This window comes from Coloeus monedula (genome assembly GCF_965178545.1).
Source record: "Coloeus monedula genome assembly, chromosome: 37".
In the NCBI taxonomy this organism is placed as follows: Eukaryota; Metazoa; Chordata; class Aves; order Passeriformes; family Corvidae; genus Coloeus; species Coloeus monedula.
This window is the reverse complement of record NC_138817.1, coordinates 1837488-1860207: the sequence shown is the minus strand read 5'-3', so window position 1 is coordinate 1860207 and position 22720 is coordinate 1837488. Positions and strand designations below refer to the sequence as shown.

The window sequence follows — 22720 nt, the reverse complement described above, 5'->3', positions numbered from 1 at the left end:
GCGGGGTCTGGGGTCAATTTCAGGGGATTTAGGGGAGGTTTGGGGGGTTTGGGGCCATTTCGGGGAATTTGGGGGGGTTGGGGGCCATTTTGGGGCATTTGGGGGAGTTTAGGGCCAATTCCAGGGGATTTGGGGAGGTTTTGGGGAAAACTGGGGGGGATTTGGGGCCGTTTCAGGGGCTTTGGGGGGATTTGGGGCCGTTTTGGGGGGATTTTGGGAGGGGTTTGGGGGCGATTTGGGGGATTTAGGGGCAATTTGGGGCCAAGTCAGGGGATTTGGGAGATTTTGGGGGGATTTGAGGGGGTTTGGGGGAAGTTGGAGGGGATTTGGGGCCGTTTTGGGGTGGATTTGGGGGATTTTGGGGGGGATTTGGGGCTATTCCTGGGGATTCAGGAGGAGTTGGGGGGGATTTGGGAGGTTTTGGGTCCAATTCCAGGGGATTTGGGGCCGTTTTGGGCGGATTTGAGGCCAGTTCAGGGGGATTTGGGGGATTTTGGGGGCATTTGGGAGGGGTTTGGGAAAACCTGGAGGGGTTTTGGGAAGGTTTGGGGGGGATTTGAGGGGGATTTGGGGGAATTTGGGGAATTTTGGGGGGGATTTAGAGGGGTTTGGGGGGATTTAGGAGGGGGTTTGGGATTTCTGGGAAGGGTTTGGGGAGGATTTGGGGAATTTTGGGGGGGATTTGGGGAATTTGGGGGGTTTGGGGGATTTTGGGGGCTCGGGGGGGTCCCCTCTAACGTGTCCCCTCCCCCCTCCAGAGCTGCCAGCAGAGGAAGGTGAGTGGCACTGTCCCCAAAATGACCCAAAATGACCCAAAATGACCCCAAATATCTAAAAAATGCTCCCAAAATGCCCCCAAATGTCCCCAAAATGACCCAAAATGCCCCCAAATTGACCCAAAATCACCCCAAATGTCGCCAAAATGACCCCAAATATCTGAAAAATGCCCCAAAATGCCCCAAAATGCCCCCAAAATGTCCCAAAATCACCCCAAATGTCCCCAAAATGACCCCAAATATCTGAAAAATGCCCCCAAATGATCCCAAATGTCCCCAAAATGCCCCAAAAAAGTCCCAAAATGACCCCAAATGTCCCCAAAATGCCCCAAAAAAGTCCCAGAATGTCCCCCAATGTTCCCAAAATGACCCCAAATATCTAAAAAATGCCCCAAAATGCCCCAAACTGTCCCCAAAATCACACCCAAAATGCCCAAAATGTCCCCAAATTGACCCAAAATGACCCCAAATGTCCCCAAAATGACCCAAAATGTCCCAAAAAAGTCCCAAAATGCCCCAAAATGTCCCCAAAACGACGCAAATCGCCCCCAAAAAGTCCCAAAATGTCTCGAATTGTCCCCAAAATGTCCCCAAACGCTCCCAAAATGACCCCAAATATCTAAAAAATGCCCCAAACTGTCCCCCCAAATCACCCCAAAATGCCCAAAATGTCCCCAAATTGACCCAAAATGACCCCAAATGTCCCCAAAATGACCCAAAATGCCCCAAAAAAGTCCCAAAATGTCCCCAAATGTTCCCAAAATGACCCCAAATATCTAAAAAATGCCCCAAAATGCCCCAAACTGTCCCCAAAATCACACCCAAAATGCCCAAAATGTCCCCAAATTGACCCAAAATGACCCCAAATGTCCCCAAAATGCCCCAAAAAAGTCCCAAAATGTCTCGAATTATCCCCAAAATGCCCCAAAATGCCCCAAAATGCCCCAAAATGACCCCAAATGTCCCCAAAACGTCTCCAAAACGACCCCAAATATCTAAAAAATGCCCCCAAATGCCCCCAAAACGACCCCAAAAAAGTCCCAAAAAGTCTCGAATCGTCCCCAAAAAGTCTCGGAGTGTCCCCAAAATGTCCCCAAAATGCCCCAAAATGCCCCAAACTGTCCCCAAAATGTCCCCAAATGCCCCGAAAAAGTCCCAAAATGTCCCCAAATGTTCCCAAAATGACCCCAAATATCTAAAAAATGCCCCAAAATGCCCCAAACTGTCCCCAAAATCACCCCAAAATGCCCAAAATGTCCCCAAGTTGACCCAAAATGACCCCAAATGTCCCCAAAATGCCCCAAAAAAGTCCTAAAATGACCCCAAATGTCCCCAAAATGACCCCAAATGTCTAAAAAATGCCCCAAACTGTCCCCAAAATCACCCAAAAATGCCCAAAATGTCCCCAAATTGACCCAAAATGACCCCAAATGTCCCCAAAATGCCCCAAAAAAGTCCCAAAATGTCTCGAATTATCCCCAAAATGCCCCAAAATGCCCCCAAAATGCCCCAAAATGACCCCAAATGTCCCCAAAACGTCCCCAAAACGACCCCAAATATCTAAAAAATGCCCCCAAATGTCCCCAAAACGACCCCCAAAAAGTCCCAAAAAGTCTCGAATCGTCCCCAAAGAGTCTCGGAGTGTCCCCAAAATGCCCCAAAATACCCCAAAATACCCCAAAATGCCCCAAACTGTCCCCAAAATGTCCCCAAATGTTCCCAAAATGACCCCAAATATCTAAAAAATGCCCCAAAATGCCCCAAACTGTCCCCAAAATCACCCCAAAATGCCCAAAATGTCCCCAAGTTGACCCAAAATGACCCCAAATGTCCCCAAAATGCCCCAAAAAAGTCCTAAAATGACCCCAAATGTCCCCAAAATGACCCCAAATGTCTAAAAAATGCCCCAAACTGTCCCCAAAATCACACCCAAAATGCCCAAAATGTCCCCAAATTGACCCAAAATGACCCCAAATGTCCCCAAAATGCCCCAAAAAAGTCCCAAAATGTCTCGAATTATCCCCAAAATGCCCCAAAATGCCCCAAAATGCCCCAAAATGTCCCCAAATGTCCCCAAAACGTCCCCAAAACGACCCCAAATATCTAAAAAATGCCCCCAAATGTCCCCAAAACGACCCCAAAAAAGTCCCAAAAAGTCTCGAATCGTCCCCAAAAAGTCTCGGAGTGTCCCCAAAATGCCCCCAAAATGCCCCAAAATGCCCCAAAATGGCCCAAAATGCCCCAAATCCAGGGAAATCCATCTGGGAGTTGGTGGTGGAACAGTTCGAGGATCTCCTGGTGCGGATTCTGCTCCTGGCGGCCTGCATCTCCTTCGTGAGTGGCGCCGATTTGGGGCATTTTGGGGCATTTTGGGGATTTTGAATGATTTTGGGGGATTTTGGGGGATTTTGAATGGTTTTGGGGGGATTTTGGGGGATTTTGAATGGTTTTGGGGGGATTTTGGGGGGATTTTGGGGGATTTGGGGGGGATTTTGGGGATTTTGGGGGGATTTTGGGGGGGATTTTGGGGGGATTTTGGGGGGTTTTGGGTGATTTTGGGGGGATTTTGGGGGATTTTGGGGGATTTTGGGGGGGATTTTGGGGGATTTTGGTGCATTTTGGGCGGATTTTGGTGCATTTGGGGGGGATTTTGGGGGATTTTAGGGGGGGATTTTGGGGGGATTTGGGGGGGATTTTGGGGGGATTTTGGGGGATTTGGGGGGATTTGGGGGGGATTTTGGAGGGATTTTGGGGGGATTTGGGGGGGATTTTGGGGGCATTTTGGGGGATTTTAGGGGGATTTGGGGGGGATTTTGGAGGGATTTTGGGGGGATTTGGGGGATTTTGGGGGATTTGGGGGGATTTGGGGGATTTTGGGGGGTTTTGGGGGGATTTTGGGGATTTTGGGGGATTTTAGGGGATTTTGGGGGGATTTGGGGGGATTTTGGGGGGATTTTGGGGGATTTTGGAGGGATTTTGGGGGGATTTGGGGGATTTTGGGGGATTTTGGGGGATTTTGGGGGATTTTGGGGGGATTTTGGGGGATTTTGGGGGATTTTTGGGGATTTTGGGGGGATTTTGGGGGATTTTAGGGGATTTTGGGGGGATTTTGGGGCATTTTGGGGGATTTTGGGGGATTTTGGGGGGATTTTAGGGGATTTTGGGGGGATTTTGGAGGGATTTTGGGGGATTTTGGGGGGATTTTGGGGGGATTTTGGGGGATTTGGGGGGATTTTGGGGGATTTTGGGGGATTTTGGGGGATTTGGGGGGGATTTTGGGGGATTTTGGGGGATTTGCGGGGATTTTGGAGGGATTTTGGGGGATTTTGGGGGGATTTTGGGGGGTTTTTGGGGGATTTTGGGGGGATTTTGGGGGATTTTGGGGGGATTTTGGGGGATTTTAGGGGGATTTTGGGGGGATTTTGGGGGATTTTAGGGGATTTTAGGGGATTTTAGGGGATTTTGGGGGGATTTGGGGGGATTTTGGGGGATTTTGGGGGATTTTGGGGGGATTTTGGGGGGATTTTGGGGCATTTTGGGGGATTTTGGGGGATTTTGGGTGATTTTGGGGGGATTTTGGGGGGTTTTGGGGGATTTGGGGGGATTTTGGGGGGATTTGGGGGATTTTGGGGGGATTTGGGGGGATTTTGGTGCATTTTGGGCGGATTTTGGTACATTTGGGGGGGATTTTGGGGGATTTTAGGGGGGGATTTTGGGGGGATTTGGGGGGGATTTTGGGGGGATTTTGGGGGATTTTAGGGGGGGATTTTGGGGGGATTTTGGGGGCATTTTGGGGGATTTTAGGGGGATTTGGGGGGGATTTTGGAGGGATTTTGGGGGGATTTGGGGGATTTTGGGGGATTTGGGGGGATTTGGGGGATTTTGGGGGGTTTGGGGGGGATTTTGGGGATTTTGGGGGATTTTAGGGGATTTTGGGGGGATTTGGGGGGATTTTGGGGGGATTTTGGGGGATTTTAGGGGATTTTGGGGGGATTTGGGGGATTTTGGGGGATTTTGGGGGGATTTTGGGGGGATTTGGGGGGGATTTTGGGGATTTTGGGGGATTTGGGGGGATTTTGGGGGATTTTGGGGGATTTGGGGGGGATTTTGGGGATTTTGGGGGGATTTTGGCGGGATTTTGGGGGATTTTAGGGGATTTTGTGGGGATTTGGGGGATTTTGGGGGATTTTGGGGGGATTTTGGGGGGATTTTGGGGGATTTGGGGGGATTTGGGGGATTTTGGGGGGATTTTGGGGGATTTGGGGGGATTTTGGGAGATTTTGGGGGATTTTGGGGGGATTTTGGGGGGTTTTGGGGGATTTTGGGGGGATTTTGGGGGGATTTTGGGGATTTTGGGGGGATTTTGGGGGATTTTGGGGGGATTTTGCGGGATTTTGGGGGATTTTGGGGCATTTTGGGGGATTTTGGGGGATTTGGGGGGATTTGGGGGATTTTGGGGGGATTTGGGGGGATTTTGGGTGATTTTGGGGGATTTTGGGGGATTTGGGGGGATTTTGGGGGATTTTGGGGGGATTTTGGGTGGATTTGGCGGGATTTTGGGGGGATTTTGGAGGGATTTGGGGGGATTTGGGGGATTTTGGGGGGATTTTGGGGGATTTTAGGGGATTTGGGGGGATTTTGGGGGATTTTGGGGGATTTTGGGGGATTTGGGGGATTTTGGGGGGATTTGGGGGGATTTTGGGTGATTTTGGGGGATTTTGGGGGATTTGGGGGGATTTTGGGGGATTTTGGGGAGATTTTGGGGGGATTTTGGGGGGGATTTTGGGGGGATTTTGGGGATTTTGGGGGATTTTGGGGGGATTTTGGGGGATTTTGGGGGGATTTTAGGGGATTTTGGGGGATTTTGGGGGGATTTTGGGGGGATTTTGGGGGGATTTTGGGGGATTTGGGGGGATTTTGGGGGATTTTGGGGGGATTTTGGGGGGATTTGGGGGATTTTGGGGGATTTTAGGGGATTTTGGGGGATTTGGGGCATTTTGGGGGGGATTCGGGTGGATTTTGGTGCATTTTGGGTGGGTTTGGGGCGGGTTTGGGCTCTGGGGACAATTCGGGTGGATTTTGGTGCATTTTGGGTGGATTTTGGTGCATTTGGGGCGGATTTGGGTGAAATTGGGGTGGATTTGGGTGCATTTTGGGGTGAATTCCGGTGGATTTGGGTGCATTTTGGGCGGATTTTGGTGCATTTGGGGCGGATTTTGGTGCATTTTGGGCGGATTTTGGTGCATTTTGGGCGGATTTTGGGCGGGTTTGGGCTCTGGGGACAATTCGGGTGGATTTGGGGGGATTTTGGGCGGATTTTGGTGCATTTTGGGTGCATTTTGGGTGCATTTTGGGCGGATTTTGGTGCATTTTGGGCGGGTTTGGGGCGGGTTTGGGCTCTGGGGACAATTCGGGTGGATTTGGGTGCATTTTGGGCGGATTTTGGTGCATTTGGGGCGGATTTTGGTGCATTTTGGGCGGATTTTGGTGCATTTGGGGCGGATTTGGGTGAAATTGGGGTGGATTTGGGGTGAATTCGGGTGGATTTTGGTGCATTTGGGGCGGGTTTGGGGCGGGTTTGGGCTCTGGGGACAATTCGGGTGGATTTGGGTGCATTTTGGGCGGATTTGGGTGCATTTTGGGTGGATTTTGGTGCATTTGGGGTGGATTTTGGTGCATTTGGGGTGGATTTTGGTGCATTTTGGGCAGATTTTGGTGCATTTTGGGCGGATTTGGGGCGGGTTTGGGCTCTGGGGAAAATTCGGGTGGATTTGGGTGCATTTTGGGCGGATTTGGGTGCATTTTGGGCGGATTTGGGTGCATTTTGGGCGGATTTTGGTGCATTTTGGGCGGATTTTGGTGCATTTTGGGCGGATTTTGGTGCATTTTGGGCGGGTTTGGGGCGGGTTTGGGGCTCTGGGGACAATTCGGGTGGATTTGGGTGCATTTTGGGCGGATTTGGGTGCATTTGGGGCGGATTTTGGTGCATTTTGGGTGGATTTGGGTGCATTTTGGGCGGATTTTGGTTCATTTTGGGCAGATTTTGGGCGGGTTTGGCCTCTGGGGACAATTCGGGTGGATTTGGGTGCATTTGGGCGGATTTGGGTGCATTTGGGGCGGGTTTGGGTGAAATTGGGGTGGATTTGGGGTGAATTCGGGTGGATTTTGGTGCATTTTGGGTGGGTTTGGGGCGGGTTTGGGCTCTGGGGACAATTCGGGTGGATTTGGGTGCATTTTGGGCGGATTTGGGTGCATTTGGGGCGGATTTTGGTGCATTTGGGGCGGATTTTGGTGCATTTGGGGCGGATTTTGGTGCATTTTGGGTGGATTTTGGGTGCATTTTGGGCGGATTTTGGTGCATTTTGGGCGGATTTGGGTGCATTTGGGGCGGATTTTGGTGCATTTTGGGTGGATTTGGGTGCATTTTGGGCGGATTTGGGTGCATTTTGGGCGGATTTGGGTGCATTTTGGGCGGGTTTGGGGCGGGTTTGGGCTCTGGGGACAATTCGGGTGGATTTGGGTGCATTTTGGGCGGATTTTGGTGCATTTGGGGCGGATTTTGGTGCATTTTGGGTGGATTTTGGTTGCATTTTGGGCGGATTTTGGTGCATTTTGGGCGGATTTTGGTGCATTTGGGGCGGATTTTGGTGCATTTGGGGCGGATTTTGGTGCATTTGGGGCGGATTTGGGTGAAATTGGGGTGGATTTGGGGTGAATTCGGGTGGATTTGGGTGCATTTTGGGTGGGTTTGGGGCGGGTTTGGGCTCTGGGGACAATTCGGGTGGATTTGGGTGCATTTTGGGCGGATTTTGGTGCATTTGGGGCGGATTTTGGTGCATTTGGGGCGGATTTGGGTGAAATTGGGGTGGATTTGGGGTGAATTCGGGTGGATTTTGGTGCATTTTGGGCAGATTTTGGGCGGGTTTGGGGCTCTGGGGACAATTCGGGTGGATTTGGGTGCATTTTGGGTGGATTTTGGTGCATTTGGGGTGGATTTTGGTGCATTTTGGGCGGATTTTGGTGCATTTTGGGCGGGTTTGGGGCGGGTTTGGGCTCTGGGGACAATTCGGGTGGATTTGGGTGCATTTTGGGCGGATTTTGGTGCATTTGGGGCGGATTTTGGTGCATTTGGGGCGGATTTTGGTGCATTTGAGGCGGATTTGGGTGAAATTGGGGTGGATTTGGGGTGAATTCGGGTGGATTTGGGTGCATTTTGGGTGGGTTTGGGGCGGGTTTGGGCTCTGGGGACAATTCGGGTGGATTTGGGTGCATTTTGGGTGGATTTTGGTGCATTTGGGGTGGATTTTGGTGCATTTTGGGCAGATTTTGGTGCATTTTGGGCGGGTTTGGGGCGGGTTTGGGCTCTGGGGACAATTCGGGTGGATTTGGGTGCATTTTGGGTGGATTTTGGTGCATTTTGGGCGGATTTTGGGCGGGTTTGGGCTCTGGGGACAATTCGGGTGGATTTGGGTGCATTTTGGGGTGGATTTTGGGTGCATTTGGGGCGGATTTGGGTGCATTTTGGGTGGATTTTGGTGCATTTTGGGCGGATTTGGGGCGGGTTTGGGCTCTGGGGACAATTCGGGTGGATTTGGGTGCATTTGGGGTGGATTTGGGTGCATTTTGGGTGGATTTGGGTGCATTTTGCCGCTGTCCCGCAGGTCCTGGCGTGGTTCGAGGAGGGCGAGGAAACCATCACGGCCTTCGTGGAGCCCTTCGTCATCCTCCTCATCCTCATCGCCAACGCCATCGTCGGCGTCTGGCAGGTGCGGCCAGCGGGGACCTGCGGGGACGTTTTGGGGACGTTTGGGGACATTTTGGGACATTTTGGGACATTTGGGGACATTTTGGGGATGTTTGGGGGACGTTTTGGGGACGTTTTGGGACATTTTGGGGAGGTTTGAGGACATTTTGGGGACGTTTGGGGACGTTTGGGGACATTTTGGGGATGTTTGGGACATTTGGGGACGTTTGGGGGACGTTTTGGGGACATTTTGGGACGTTTGGGGGACGTTTTGGGGACGTTTTGGGACATTTGGGGACATTTTGGGGACGTTTGGGGACGTTTTGGGACATTTTGGGATGTTTGGGGACGTTTTGGGACGTTTGGGGAGGTTTGGGGACATTTTGGGGATGTTTGGGGACATTTTGGGACGTTTGGGGGACGTTTTGGGGACGTTTTGGGACGTTTGGGGACATTTTGGGGATGTTTGGGACATTTGGGGACGTTTGGGGGACATTTTGGGGACATTTTGGGACATTTTGGGATGTTTGGGGACGTTTGGGGACATTTTGGGATGTTTGGGAGACATTTTGGGACATTTTGGGGACATTTTGGGACATTTTGGGATGTTTGGGGACGTTTGGGGACATTTTGGGATGTTTGGGAGACATTTTGGGATGTTTTGGGACATTTTGGGGACGTTTGGGGACAATTTTGGGGACATTTTGGGGACATTTTGGGGACATTTTCACAGCGGTCCGGGGACTCTTTCCTGTCATTTTTGGGGTGTTTGGGGTCATTTTTTGGGGCTGTTTTGGGTCATTTTTGGGCTGTTTTGGGTCGGTTTTGGGATGTTTGGGGTCGTTTTTGGGGCTCTTTTGGGTCGGTTTTGGGGCTGTTTTGGGTCGGTTTTGGGGCTGTTTTGGGTCATTTTTGGGGCTGTTTTGGAGTCGGTTTCGGGGCATGTTTTGGGTCGGTTTTGGGTCATTTTTGGGGCTGTTTTGTGGTGGGTTTTGGCGCATGTTTTGGGTCGGTTTTGGGGCTGTTTTGGGGTCGGTTTTGAGGCTGTTTTGGGTCATTTTTGGGGCTGTTTTGGACTCGTTTTTGGGGCTGTTTTGGGTCGGTTTTGGGGCTGTTTTGGGTCATTTTTGGGGCTGTTTTGTGGTGGGTTTTGGCGCATGTTTTGGGTCGGTTTTGGGGCTGTTTTGGGTCATTTTTGGGGCTGTTTTGGGTCATTTTTGGGGCTGTTTTGTGGTGGGTTTTGGGGCTGTTTTGGGTCGGTTTTGGGGCTGTTTTGTGGTCGGTTTTGAGGCTGTTTTGGGTCATTTTTGGGGCTGTTTTGGGTCGGTTTTGGGGATGTTTTGGGTCATTTTTGGGGCTGTTTTGGAGTCGGTTTCGGGGCATGTTTTGGGTCGGTTTTGGGTCATTTTTGGGGCTGTTTTGTAGTGGGTTTTGGCGCATGTTTTGGGTCGGTTTTGGGGCTGTTTTGTGGTCGGTTTTGGGGGCTGTTTTGTGGTCATTTTTGGGGTTCTTTGGGTCATTTTTGGGGCTGTTTTGTGGTGGGTTTTGGCGCATGTTTTGGGGCTGTTTTGGGTCGGTTTTGGGGCTGTTTTGGGGTCATTTTTGGGGCTGTTTTGGAGTCGGTTTTGGGGCTGTTTTGTGGTCGGTTTTGGGGCTGTTTTGGGTCGGTTTTTGGGGCTGTTTTGGGTCGGTTTTGAGGCTGTTTTGTGGTCGGTTTTGAGGCTGTTTTGTGGTCGGTTTTGAGGCTGTTTTGGGTCATTTTTGGGGTGTTTTGGGTCGGTTTGGGGGCTGTTTTGGGGTCATTTTTGGGGTGCTTTGGGTCATTTTTGGGGCTGTTTTGTGGTCGTTTTTGGGGCTGTTTTGTGGTGGGTTTTGGGGCTGTTTTGGGTCGGTTTTGGGGCTGTTTTGGGTCGGTTTTTGGGGCTGTTTTGGGTCGGTTTTGAGGCTGTTTTGGGTCATTTTTGGGGTGTTTTGGGTCGGTTTTGGGGCTGTTTTGGGTCGGTTTTGGGGCTGTTTTGTGGTCGGTTTTGGGGCTGTTTTGGGTCGGCTTTGGGTCATTTTTGGGGCTGTTTTGTGATGGGTTTTGGCGCATGTTTTGAGTCGGTTTTGGGTCGGTTTTGGGTCGTTTTTGGGGCTGTTTTGTGGTCATTTTTGGGGTGCTTTGGGTCATTTTTGGGGCTGTTTTGTGGTGGGTTTTGGGTCGGTTTTGGGGCTGTTTTGGGTCGGTTTTTGGGGCTGTTTTGTGGTCGGTTTTTGGGGCTGTTTTGTGGTCATTTTTGGGGTGCTTTGGGTCATTTTTGGGGTGTTTTGGGTCGGTTTTGGGTCGGTTTTGGGTCATTTTTGGGGCTGTTTTGTGGTGGGTTTTGGCGCATGTTTTGGGGCTGTTTTGGGTCGGTTTTTGGGGCTGTTTTGTGGTGGGTTTTGGCGCATGTTTTGGGTCGGTTTTTGGGGCTGTTTTGGGGTCTTTTTGGGGTTCTTTGGGTCATTTTTGGGGCTGTTTTGTGGTCGGTTTTGGATCATGTTTTGGGTCGGTTTTGGGGCTGTTTTGGGTCGGTTTTGGGGCTGTTTTGGGTCGGTTTTTGGGGCTGTTTTGTGGTCATTTTTGGGCTGTTTTGGGTCATTTTTGGGGCTGTTTTGGAGTCGGTTTCGGGGCATGTTTTGGGTCGGTTTTGGGGCTGTTTTGTGGTCGGTTTTGGGGGCTGTTTTGTGGTCATTTTTGGGGTTCTTTGGGTCATTTTTGGGGCTGTTTTGTGGTGGGTTTTGGCGCATGTTTTGGGGCTGTTTTGGGTCGGTTTTGGGGCTGTTTTGGGGTCATTTTTGGGGCTGTTTTGGAGTCGGTTTTGGGGCTGTTTTGTGGTCGGTTTTGGGGCTGTTTTGGGTCGGTTTTTGGGGCTGTTTTGGGTCGGTTTTGAGGCTGTTTTGTGGTCGGTTTTGAGGCTGTTTTGGGTCATTTTTGGGGTGCTTTGGGTCATTTTTGGGGCTGTTTTGTGGTCGGTTTTGGGGCTGTTTTGTGGTCATTTTTGGGCTGTTTTGGGTCATTTTTGGGGCTGTTTTGTAGTGGGTTTTGGCGCATGTTTTGGGTCGGTTTTGGGGCTGTTTTGGGTCATTTTTGGGGCTGTTTTGTGGTGGGTTTTGGCGCATGTTTTGGGTCGGTTTGGGGGCTGTTTTGGGTCGCTTTTGGGGGTGTTTTGGGGCCATCCGGTGTCGCCGGTGACGGCCCCAGGAGCGGAACGCCGAGAACGCCATCGAGGCGCTCAAGGAGTACGAGCCCGAGATGGGGAAGGTCTACAGGAGCGACCGCAAGGCCGTGCAGAGGATCAAGGCCCGAGACCTCGTGCCCGGCGACATCGCCGAGGTGGCAGGTGGGGACACGGGGGGGCACCCAGGGGTCATCCAGGGGTCACCCAGGGGTCACCCAGGGGCACCCAGGGGTCACAGGGACACCCAGGGGTCACAGGGACATTGGGGTCACCCAGGGGACACCCAGGGGTCACCCAGGGGTCACCCAGGGGCACCCAGGGGTCACAGGGACACCCAGGGGTCACAGGGACATTGGGGACACCCAGGGGACACCCAGGGGTCACAGGGACACCCAGGGGACACGGGGGGGCACCCAGGGGTCATCCAGGGGTCACAGGGACACCCAGGGGTCATGGGGACATCGGGGACACCCAGGGGACACCCAGGGGTCACAGGGACACCCAGGGGTCACAGGGACACCCAGGGGTCATGGGGACATCGGGGGGGCACCCAGGGGTCACCCAGGGGTCACAGGGACACCCAGGGGACACGGGGGGGCACCCAGGGGTCACCCAGGGGTCACAGGGACACCCAGGGGTCACGGGGACACCGGGGGGGGCACCCAGGGGTCATGGGGACACAGGGGGGCACCCAGGGGTCACAGGGACACCCAGGGGTCACAGGGACACCCAGGGGTCATGGGAAGATCAGGGACACCCAGGGGACACCCAGGGGGCACCCAGGGGTCACAGGGACACCCAGGGGTCACAGGGACACCCAGGGGTAATGGGAAGATCAGGGACACCCAGGGGACACCCAGGGGTCATCCAGGGGTCACAGGGACACCCAGGGGACACGGGGGGGCACCCAGGGGTCACCCAGGGGCACCCAGGGGTCACAGGGACACCCAGGGGTCACGGGGACATTGGGGACACCCAGGGGACACCCAGGGGTCACCCAGGGGTCACCCAGCGGTCATCCAGGGACACCCAGGGGTCACAGGGACACCCAGGGGTAATGGGAAGATCAGGGACACCCAGGGGACACCCAGGGGTCATCCAGGGACACCCAGGGGTCACAGGGACACCCAGGGGTCATGGGGACACGGGGGGGCACCCAGGGGTCACCCAGGGGTCACAGGGACATTGGGGACACCCAGGGGACACCCAGGGGTCACCCAGGGGTCACAGGGACACCCAGGGGTCACCCAGGGGTCACAGGGACACCCAGGGGTCATGGGGACACGGGGGGGCACCCAGGGGTCATCCAGGGGCACCCAGGGGTCACCCAGGGGTCACAGGGACATCGGGGTCACCCAGGGGTCACCCAGGGGTCACGGGGAGATCAGGGACACCCAGGAGACACCCAGGGGTCACGGGGGGGCACCCAGGGGTCACCCAGGGGTCACAGGGACATCAGGGACACCCAGGGGTCACCCAGGGGTCACAGGGACACCCAGGGGTCATGGGGACATCGGGGGGGCACCCAGGGGTCATCCAGGGACACCCAGGGGTCACAGGGACACCCAGGGGTCACAGGGACACCCAGGGGTCACCCAGGGGTCACCCAGGGGTCATGGGGATATCGGGGTCACCCAGGGGTCACCCAGGGGTCACAGGGACACCCAGGGGTCACGGGGACATTGGGGACACCCAGGGGACACCCAGGGGTCACCCAGGGGTCACAGGGACATTGGGGTCACCCAGGGGTCACAGGGACACCCAGGGGTCACGGGGACATCAGGGTCACCCAGGGGTCACCCAGGGGTCACCCAGGGGTCACGGGGACATTGGGGACACCCAGGGGACACCCAGGGGTCACCCAGGGGTCACAGGGACACCCAGGGGGCATTGGGGACATCGGGGGGGCACCCAGGGGTCACCCAGGGGTCACCCAGGGGTCACGGGGACATTGGGGACACCCAGAGGTCACCCAGGGGTCACAGGGACACCCAGGGGTCATGGGGACTCGGGGGGGCACCCAGGGGTCACCCAGGGGTCACCCAGGGGTCATGGGGACATCGGGGACACCCAGGGGACACCCAGGGGTCACCCAGGGGTCACGGGGACATTGGGGACACCCAGGGGTCACCCAAGGGTCACCCAGGGGTCACAGGGTCACCCAGGGGTCATGGGGACATCGGGGGGGCACCCAGGGGTCACCCAGGGGTCACCCAGGGGTCACGGGGACATTGGGGACACCCAGGGGTCACCCAGGGGTCACCCAGGGGTCATGGGGACACGGGGGGGCACCCAGGGGTCACCCAGGGGTCACCCAGGGGTCACAGGGACACCCAGGGGTCACAGGGACATCGGGGTCACCCAAGGGTCACCCAGGGGTCACAGGGACACCCAGAGGTCACCCAGGGGTCACCGAGAGGGTCTCGGGGACAGGGAGGGGACAAGGAGCCCCCAGCTCCCAGTAACTCCCAGTAACCCCTGGGAGCCCCTTTAACCTCTCCCAGTAACTCCCAGTTACCCCCAGTAACCCCCACAGCCCCTCCCAGTAACTCCCAGTAACTCCCAGTTACCCCCAGTAACCCCCACAGCCCCTCCCAGTCCCTCCCAGTAACTCCCAGTAACTCCCAGTTACCCCCAGTAACCCCCACAGCCCCTCCCAGTAACTCCCAGTAACTCCCAGTTACCCCCCAGTAACCCCCACAGCCCCTCCCAGTCCCTCCCAGTAACTCCCAGTAACCCCCAGTTACCCCCAGTAACCCCCACAGCTCCTCCCAGTCCCTCCCAGTAACTCCCAGTAACTCCCAGTTACCCCCAGTAACCCACTTGACCCTTCCCAGTCCCTCCCAGTCCCTCCCAGTGCTCCCAGTAACCCCCGCTGTGTCCCCAGTTGGGGACAAGGTCCCGGCCGACATCCGGATCATCTCCATCAAATCCACGACGCTGCGGGTGGACCAGTCCATCCTTACTGGTATGAACTGGGAGGGACTGGGAGGGGACTGGGAGGGGATTGGGAGGGACTGGGAGGGACTGGGAGGGGATTGGGAGGGAACTGGGAGGGGACTGGGAGGGACTGGGAGGGGATTGGGGGGGACTGGGATGAACTGGGATGAACTGGGATGGACTGAGATGAACTGGGAGGGACTGGGATGGACTGGGAGACCTTACTGGTCCATACTGGGGGGCACTGGGGCCATACTGGGAGCACTTGGAGGGGGGGATGTCACTGTGTCCCAAACTGGTTCAAACTGGTTTATATTGGTTTATACTGGTTCAGACTGGTTTCTACTGGTTCGAACTGGTCTCTACTGGTCTATACTGGTTTGTACCAGTTTATACTGGTTTATACCGATTTATACTGGTTTATACTGGTCTATACTGGTCCATACTGGTCTATACTGGTCCTTACTGGTTCATACTGGTTTATACTGGTTCATACTGGTTTATACTGGTTCAAACTGGCCTGTACTGGCCTGTACTGGTCCATACTGGTTTATACTGGTTTATACTGGTCCATACTGGTCCGTACTGCTCTGTACTGGTCCGTACTGGTCCGTACTGGTCTGTACTGGCCCATACTGGTCCGTACTGGTCCGTACTGGTCCGTGCTGGTCTGTACTGGTCTGTACTGGCCCATACTGGTCCGTACAGGTCCGTACTGGTCCGTATTGGTCCGTACTGGTCCGTACTGGTCCATATTGGTCCGTACTGGTCTGTACTGGTCCGTGCTGGTCTGTACTGGACTGTATTGGTCCGTACTGGTCCGTACTGGTCCATACTGGTCCGTACTGGTCCGTGCTGGTCCATACTGGTCCATACTGGTCCGTACTGGTCCGTACTGGTCCGTACTGGTCTGTACTGGTCCATACTGGTCCGTACTGGTCCGTACTGGTCTGTACTGGACTGTATTGGTCCGTACTGGTCCGTACTGGTCCATACAGGTCCGTACTGGTCCGTGCTGGTCTGTACTGGACTGTATTGGTCCGTGCTGGTCCGTACTGGTCCATACTGGTCCATACTGGTCCGTACTGGTCTGTATTGGTCCGTACTGGTCCGTGCTGGTCTGTACTGGACTGTATTGGTCCGTACTGGTCCGTACTGGTCCGTATTGGTCCGTACTGGTCCGTACTGGTCCATACTGGTCCGTACTGGTCCGTGCTGGTCTGTACTGGACTGTATTGGTCCGTACTGGTCCGTACTGGTCCGTGCTGGTCCGTACTGGTCCGTACTGGTCCGTACTGGTCCGTACTGGTTGACACTGGTGTCACTGGTGCAGGCGAGTCGGTGTCGGTGATCAAGCACACGGACCCGGTGCCTGACCCCCGCGCCGTCAACCAGGACAAGAAGAACATGCTCTTCTCGGTCAGTGACGTCATCGGCGTCACCCGTGTGACGTCATCAGTGTGTCCCCTGTGTCACCTCAGTGTCACCTGTGTGACGTCATCAGCCCCCCCCGTATGACATCATCAGCGTCTCCTGTATGACGTCATCAGTGTGTCCCCTGTGTCACCTGTGTGACATCACTGGCATGACATTATCAGTGTGATGTCATCAGTGTGACGTCATCAGTGTGACGTCATCGGTGTCACCTCCTGTGTCACCTCCTGTGTCACCCGTGTGACGTCATCAGTGTGACGTCATCAGTGTCCCCCTGTGTGCTTCAGATTTTGGGAGCCAAACCACAACTTTTGGGGGTCAAACCACAATTTTCGGGTGGTTTTGGTTTTCATTTGGTTTTTTTTGAGGTAAACCCCGCGATTTCGGGGTGAAAACCTCAGATTTTGGGGTCAAACCACAACTTTTGGGTAGTTTTGGTTTTCGTTTGGTTTTTTTTGATGTAGACCCCGCGATTTCGGGGTGAAAATCTCAGATTTTGGTTTCAAACCAAAATTTTGGTTTCAAACCACAATTTTTAGGGGTCAAACCACAACTTTTGGGGGTCAAACCACAATTTTCGGGTGGTTTTGGTTTTCATTTGGGTTTTTTTGAGGTAAACCCCGCGATTTCAGGGTGAAAACCTCAGATTTTGGGGTCAAACCACAACTTTTGGGGGTCAAACCACAACTTTTGGGTAGTTTTGGTTTTCGTTTGGTTTTTTTTGATGTAGACCCCGCGATTTCGGGGTGAAAATCTCAGATTTTGGGGTCAAACCACAATTTTGGGGGTCAAACCACAACTTTTGGGCATCAAACCACAACTTTGGGGTCAAACCACAATTTTTTGGGGATCAAACCACAACTTTTGGGGTCAAACCACAACTTTTGGGTAGTTTTGGTTTTCGTTTGGTTTTTTTTTGAGGTAAACCCCGCGATTTCAGGGTGAAAACCTCAGATTTTGGGATCAAACCACAATTTTGGGGGTCAAACCACAACTTTGGGGGTCAAACCACAACTTTTAGGGGTCAAACCACGATTTTCGGGTGGTTTCGGTCTTCGTTTGGTTTTTTTGAGGTAAAACCCCGCGATTTCGGGGTGAAAAACCTCCTTTTTTCCCCCCAATCACCGAATTTCGACGTTCCCGCCCAGGGCACGAACATCGGGGCGGGCAAGGCCGTGGGCATCGTGGTGGCCACGGGGGTCAACACGGAGATCGGCAAGATCCGGGACGAGATGGCGGCCACGGAGCAGGACAAGACCCCCCTGCAGCAGAAGCTGGACGAGTTCGGGGAGCAGCTGTCCAAGGTCATCTCGCTCATCTGCGTGGCCGTCTGGGCCATCAACATCGGCCACTTCAACGACCCCGTCCACGGCGGCTCCTGGATCCGCGGCGCCATCTACTACTTCAAGATCGCCGTCGCCCTGGCCGTGGCCGCCATCCCCGAAGGTCGGTGGGGTCGTTTAGGGGGTCTTGGAGATCATCCGTGGTCATTTTTGGGGTTCTAGAGACCACCCGTGGTCATTTTTGGGGTCTTGGAGATCATCCGTGGTCATCTATGGACCATCCGTGGTCATTTTTGGGGTTCTAGAGACCACCCGTGGTCATTTTTGGGGTCTTGGAGATCATCCGTGGTCATCTATGGACCATCCATGGTCATTTTTGGGGTCTTGGAGATCATCCGTGGTCATCTATGGACCACCCGTGGTCATTTTTGGGGTCTTGGAGATCATCCGTGGTCACCTATGGACCATCCGTGGTCATTTTTGGGGTTCTAGAGACCACCCGTGGTCATTTTTGGGGTTTTGAAGACCACACGTGGTCACCTATGGACCACCCGTGGTCATTTTTGGGGTCTTGGAGATCATCCGTGGTCATCTATGGACCACCCGTGGTCATTTGTGGGGTCTTGGAGATCATCCGTGGTCATTTATGGACCATCCGTGGTCATTTTTGGGGTTCTAGAGACCACCCGTGGTCATTTTTGGGGTTTTGAAGACCACACGTGGTCACCTATGGACCACCCGTGGTCATTTTTGGGGTCTTGGAGATCATCCGTGGTCATCTATGGACCACCCGTGGTCATTTTTGGGGTCTTGGAGATCATCCGTGGTCATCTATGGACCATCCGTGGTCATTTTTGGGGTTCTAGAGACCACCCGTGGTCATTTTTGGGGTTTTGAAGACCACACGTGGTCACCTATGGACCACCCGTGGTCATTTGTGGGGACTTGGAGATCACTCGTGGTCATCTATGGACCACCCGTGGTCATTTCTGGGGTTCTAGAGACCACCCGTGGTCATTTTTGGGGTCTTGGAGATCACCCGTGGTCATCTATGGACCATCCGTGGTCATTTGTGGGGTCTTGGAGATCATCCGTGGTCATCTATGGACCATCCGTGGTCATTTGTGGGGTCTTGGAGATCACCCGTGGTCACCTATGGACCACCCGTGGTCATTTGTGGGGTCTTGGAGATCATCCGTGGTCACCTATGGACCATCCGTGGTCACCTATGGACCACCCGTGGTCATTTTTGGGGTTCTAGAGACCACCCGTGGTCATTTGTGGGGTCTTGGAGATCATCCGTGGTCATCTATGGACCATCCGTGGTCATTTTTGGGGTCTTGGAGATCACCCGTGGTCACCTATGGACCATCCGTGGTCATTTTTGGGGTCTTGGAGATCACCCGTGGTCATCTATGGACCATCCGTGGTCATTTTGGGGTTCTAGAGACCACCCGTGGTCATTTGTGGGGTCTTGGAGACCATCCGTGGTCACCTATGGACCATCCGTGGTCATTTGTGGGGTCTTGGAGATCATCCGTGGTCATCTATGGACCATCCGTGGTCATTTTTGGGGTTCTAGAGACCACCCGTGGTCATTTTTGGGGTCTTGGAGATCATCCGTGGTCATCTATGGACCATCCGTGGTCATTTTTGGGGTCTTGGAGATCATCCGTGGTCACCTATGGACCACCCGTGGTCATTTGTGGGGTCTTGGAGATCATCCGTGGTCACCTATGGACCATCCGTGGTCACCTATGGACCACCCGTGGTCATTTTTGGGGTCTTGGAGACCATCCGTGGTCACCTATGGACCATCCGTGGTCATTTTTGGGGTCTTGGAGATCATCCGTGGTCACCTATGGACCACCCGTGGTCATTTGTGGGGTCTTGGAGACCATCCGTGGTCACCTATGGACCATCCGTGGTCATTTTTGGGGTCTTGGAGATCATCCGTGGTCACCTATGGACCACCCGTGGTCATTTATGGGGTTCTAGAGACCACCCGTGGTCATTTATGGGGTCTCGGAGATCATCCGTGGTCATCTATGGACCATCCGTGGTCATTTTTGGGGTCTTGGAGATCATCCGTGGTCATCTATGGACCATCCGTGGTCATTTTTGGGGTTCTAGAGACCACCCGTGGTCATTTGTGGGGTCTTGGAGATCATCCGTGGTCACCTATGGACCATCCGTGGTCATTTGTGGGGTCTTGGAGATCACCCGTGGTCACCTATGGACCACCCGTGGTCATTTGTGGGGTCTTGGAGATCATCCGTGGTCACCTATGGACCATCCGTGGTCACCTATGGACCACCCGTGGTCATTTTTGGGGTTCTAGAGACCACCCGTGGTCATTTGTGGGGTCTTGGAGATCATCCGTGGTCACCTATGGACCATCCGTGGTCATTTGTGGGGTCTTGGAGATCATCCGTGGTCATCTATGGACCATCCGTGGTCATTTTTGGGGTCTTGGAGATCACCCGTGGTCACCTATGGACCATCCGTGGTCATTTTTGGGGTTTTGAAGACCACACGTGGTCACCTATGGACCACCCGTGGTCATTTTTGGGGTCTTGGAGACCATCCGTGGTCACCTATGGACCATCCGTGGTCATTTTTGGGGTTCTAGAGACCACCCGTGGTCATTTTTGGGGTCTTGGAGATCATCCGTGGTCATCTATGGACCATCCATGGTCATTTTTGGGGTCTTGGAGATCATCCGTGGTCATCTATGGACCACCCGTGGTCATTTTTGGGGTCTTGGAAATCATCCGTGGTCATTTATGGACCATCCGTGGTCATTTTTGGGGTTCTAGAGACCACCCGTGGTCATTTTTGGGGTTTTGAAGACCACACGTGGTCACCTATGGACCACCCGTGGTCATTTTTGGGGTCTTGGAGATCATCCGTGGTCATCTATGGACCATCCGTGGTCATTTGTGGGGTCTTGGAGATCATCCGTGGTCATCTATGGACCATCCGTGGTCATTTTTGGGGTTCTAGAGACCACCCGTGGTCATTTTTGGGGTTTTGAAGACCACACGTGGTCACCTATGGACCACCCGTGGTCATTTTTGGGGTCTTGGAGATCATCCGTGGTCATCTATGGACCACCCGTGGTCATTTTTGGGGTCTTGGAGATCATCCGTGGTCATTTATGGACCATCCGTGGTCATTTTTGGGGTTCTAGAGACCACCCGTGGTCATTTTTGGGGTCTTGGAGATCATCCGTGGTCACCTATGGACCATCCGTGGTCATTTGTGGGGTCTTGGAGATCATCCGTGGTCACCTATGGACCACCCGTGGTCATTTGTGGGGTCTTGGAGATCATCCGTGGTCACCTATGGACCATCCGTGGTCACCTATGGACCACCCGTGGTCATTTTTGGGGTCTTGGAGATCATCCGTGGTCATCTATGGACCACCCGTGGTCATTTTTGGGGTCTTGGAGACCATCCGTGGTCATCTATGGACCATCCGTGGTCATTTGTGGGGTCTTGGAGATCATCCGTGGTCATCTATGGACCACCCGTGGTCATTTTGGGGTTCTAGAGACCACCCGTGGTCATTTGTGGGGTCTTGGAGATCATCCGTGGTCATCTATGGACCATCCGTGGTCATCTATGGACCACCCGTGGTCATTTATGGGGTTCTAGAGACCACCCGTGGTCATTTGCGGGGTCTTGAAGACCATCCGTGGTCACCTATGGACCACCCGTGGTCATTTGTGGAGTTTCGAAGACCACCCGTGGTCACTTATGAACCACCCGTGGCCATTTTTGGCCTTTTGAAGGCCATCCACGGCCACTTTTGAGAGCCTGCTGACCACCCCGGCCATCTCTTGACCATCCCAGCGCTCTGCTGACCGCTCTGGTGACCCCTCGATGTCCTCCCCCACCTCCCCCCCAGGTCTCCCCGCGGTCATCACCACGTGCCTGGCGCTGGGCACTCGCCGCATGGCCAAGAAGAACGCCATCGTCCGCAGCCTCCCGTCCGTGGAGACCTTGGGCTGCACCTCGGTCATCTGCTCCGACAAGACCGGCACGCTGACCACCAACCAGATGTCCGTCTGCAAGGTGGGACCCCAAAAGTCCTGGGGGGGGGAAAGTCCCGAAATTCCCGCCGAGAAGCCCAAAAATTCCCACGGGGAACCTCAAAATTCCTGCGGGAAACCTCGAATTTCCACGAGAACCCCAAAATTTCTCCAGGAAACCCCGAATTTGCACGAGAACCCCAAAATTCCTTCATGAACCTCAAAGTTCTTTCAGGAAACCCCAAATTTCCACGAGAAAGCCCAAATTTCCACGAGAACCCCAAAATTCCTTCATGAACCTCAAAGTTCCTTCAGGAAACCCCAAATTTCCATGAGAACCCCAAAATTCCTTCGGGAACCTCAAAATTCCTTCAGGAAACCCCAAATTTCCATGAGAACCCCAAAATTCCTTCAGGAACCTCAAAATTCCTCCGGGAAACCCCGAATTTGCACGAGAACCCCAAAATTCCTTCAGAAAACCCCAAATTTCTCCAGGAAACCCCAAATTTCCATGAGAACCCCAAAATTCCTTCGGGAACCTCAAAGTTCCTTCAGGAAACCCCAAATTTGCACGAGAACCCCAAAATTCCTTCAGGAACCTCAAAGTTCCTTCAGGAAACTCCAAATTTGCACGAGAACCCCAAAATTCCTTCAGGAAACCCCAAATTTCCCATGAGGAACCTCAACATTTCTCCAGGAAACCCCAAATTTGTCCATGGGGACCTCAAAATTCCTCCGGGAAACCCCAAATTTCCACGAGAACCCCAAAATTCCTTCAGGAACCTCAAAATTCCTTCAGGAAACCCCAAATTTGCACGAGAACCCCAAAATTCCTTCATGAACCTCAAAGTTCCTTCAGGAAACTCCAAATTTGCACGAGAACCCCGAAATTCCTTCAGGAAACCCCAAATTTCCCATGAGGAACCTCAACATTTCTCCAGGAAACCCCAAATTTGTCCATGGGGACCTCAAAATTCCTCCGGGAAACCCCAAATTTGCACGAGAACCCCAAAATTCCTTCGGGAACCTCAAAGTTCCTTCAGGAAACCCCAAATTTGCACGAGAACCCCAAAATTCCTTCATGAACCTCAAAGTTCCTTCAGGAAACTCCAAATTTGCACGAGAACCCCAAAATTCCTTCAGGAAACCCCAAATTTCCCATGAGGAACCTCAACATTTCTCCAGGAAACCCCAAATTTGTCCATGGGGACCTCAAAATTCCTCCGGGAAACCCCAAATTTCCACGAGAACCCCAAAATTCCTTCAGGAACCTCAAAGTTCCTTCAGGAAACCCCAAATTTCCATG

General features: G+C 53.6%; 1 protein-coding gene across 2 annotated transcripts in view; it reads left to right on the top strand.

Moving 5' to 3' along the window:
- LOC309584198 (sarcoplasmic/endoplasmic reticulum calcium ATPase 1) overlaps window positions 1-22720 on the top strand; it is a 53778-nt gene that overhangs the window by 1246 nt on the left and 29812 nt on the right. For both annotated transcript variants that reach the window (XM_082300144.1, XM_082300143.1), the window contains exons 2-9: window positions 759-776; window positions 3028-3110; window positions 8438-8542; window positions 11744-11882; window positions 14608-14688; window positions 15994-16079; window positions 17243-17540; window positions 21291-21457. In XM_082300144.1, the coding sequence (XP_082156270.1) occupies window positions 759-776; window positions 3028-3110; window positions 8438-8542; window positions 11744-11882; window positions 14608-14688; window positions 15994-16079; window positions 17243-17540; window positions 21291-21457 (977 nt within the window). The remainder of the gene's footprint in view (window positions 1-758; window positions 777-3027; window positions 3111-8437; window positions 8543-11743; window positions 11883-14607; window positions 14689-15993; window positions 16080-17242; window positions 17541-21290; window positions 21458-22720) is intronic.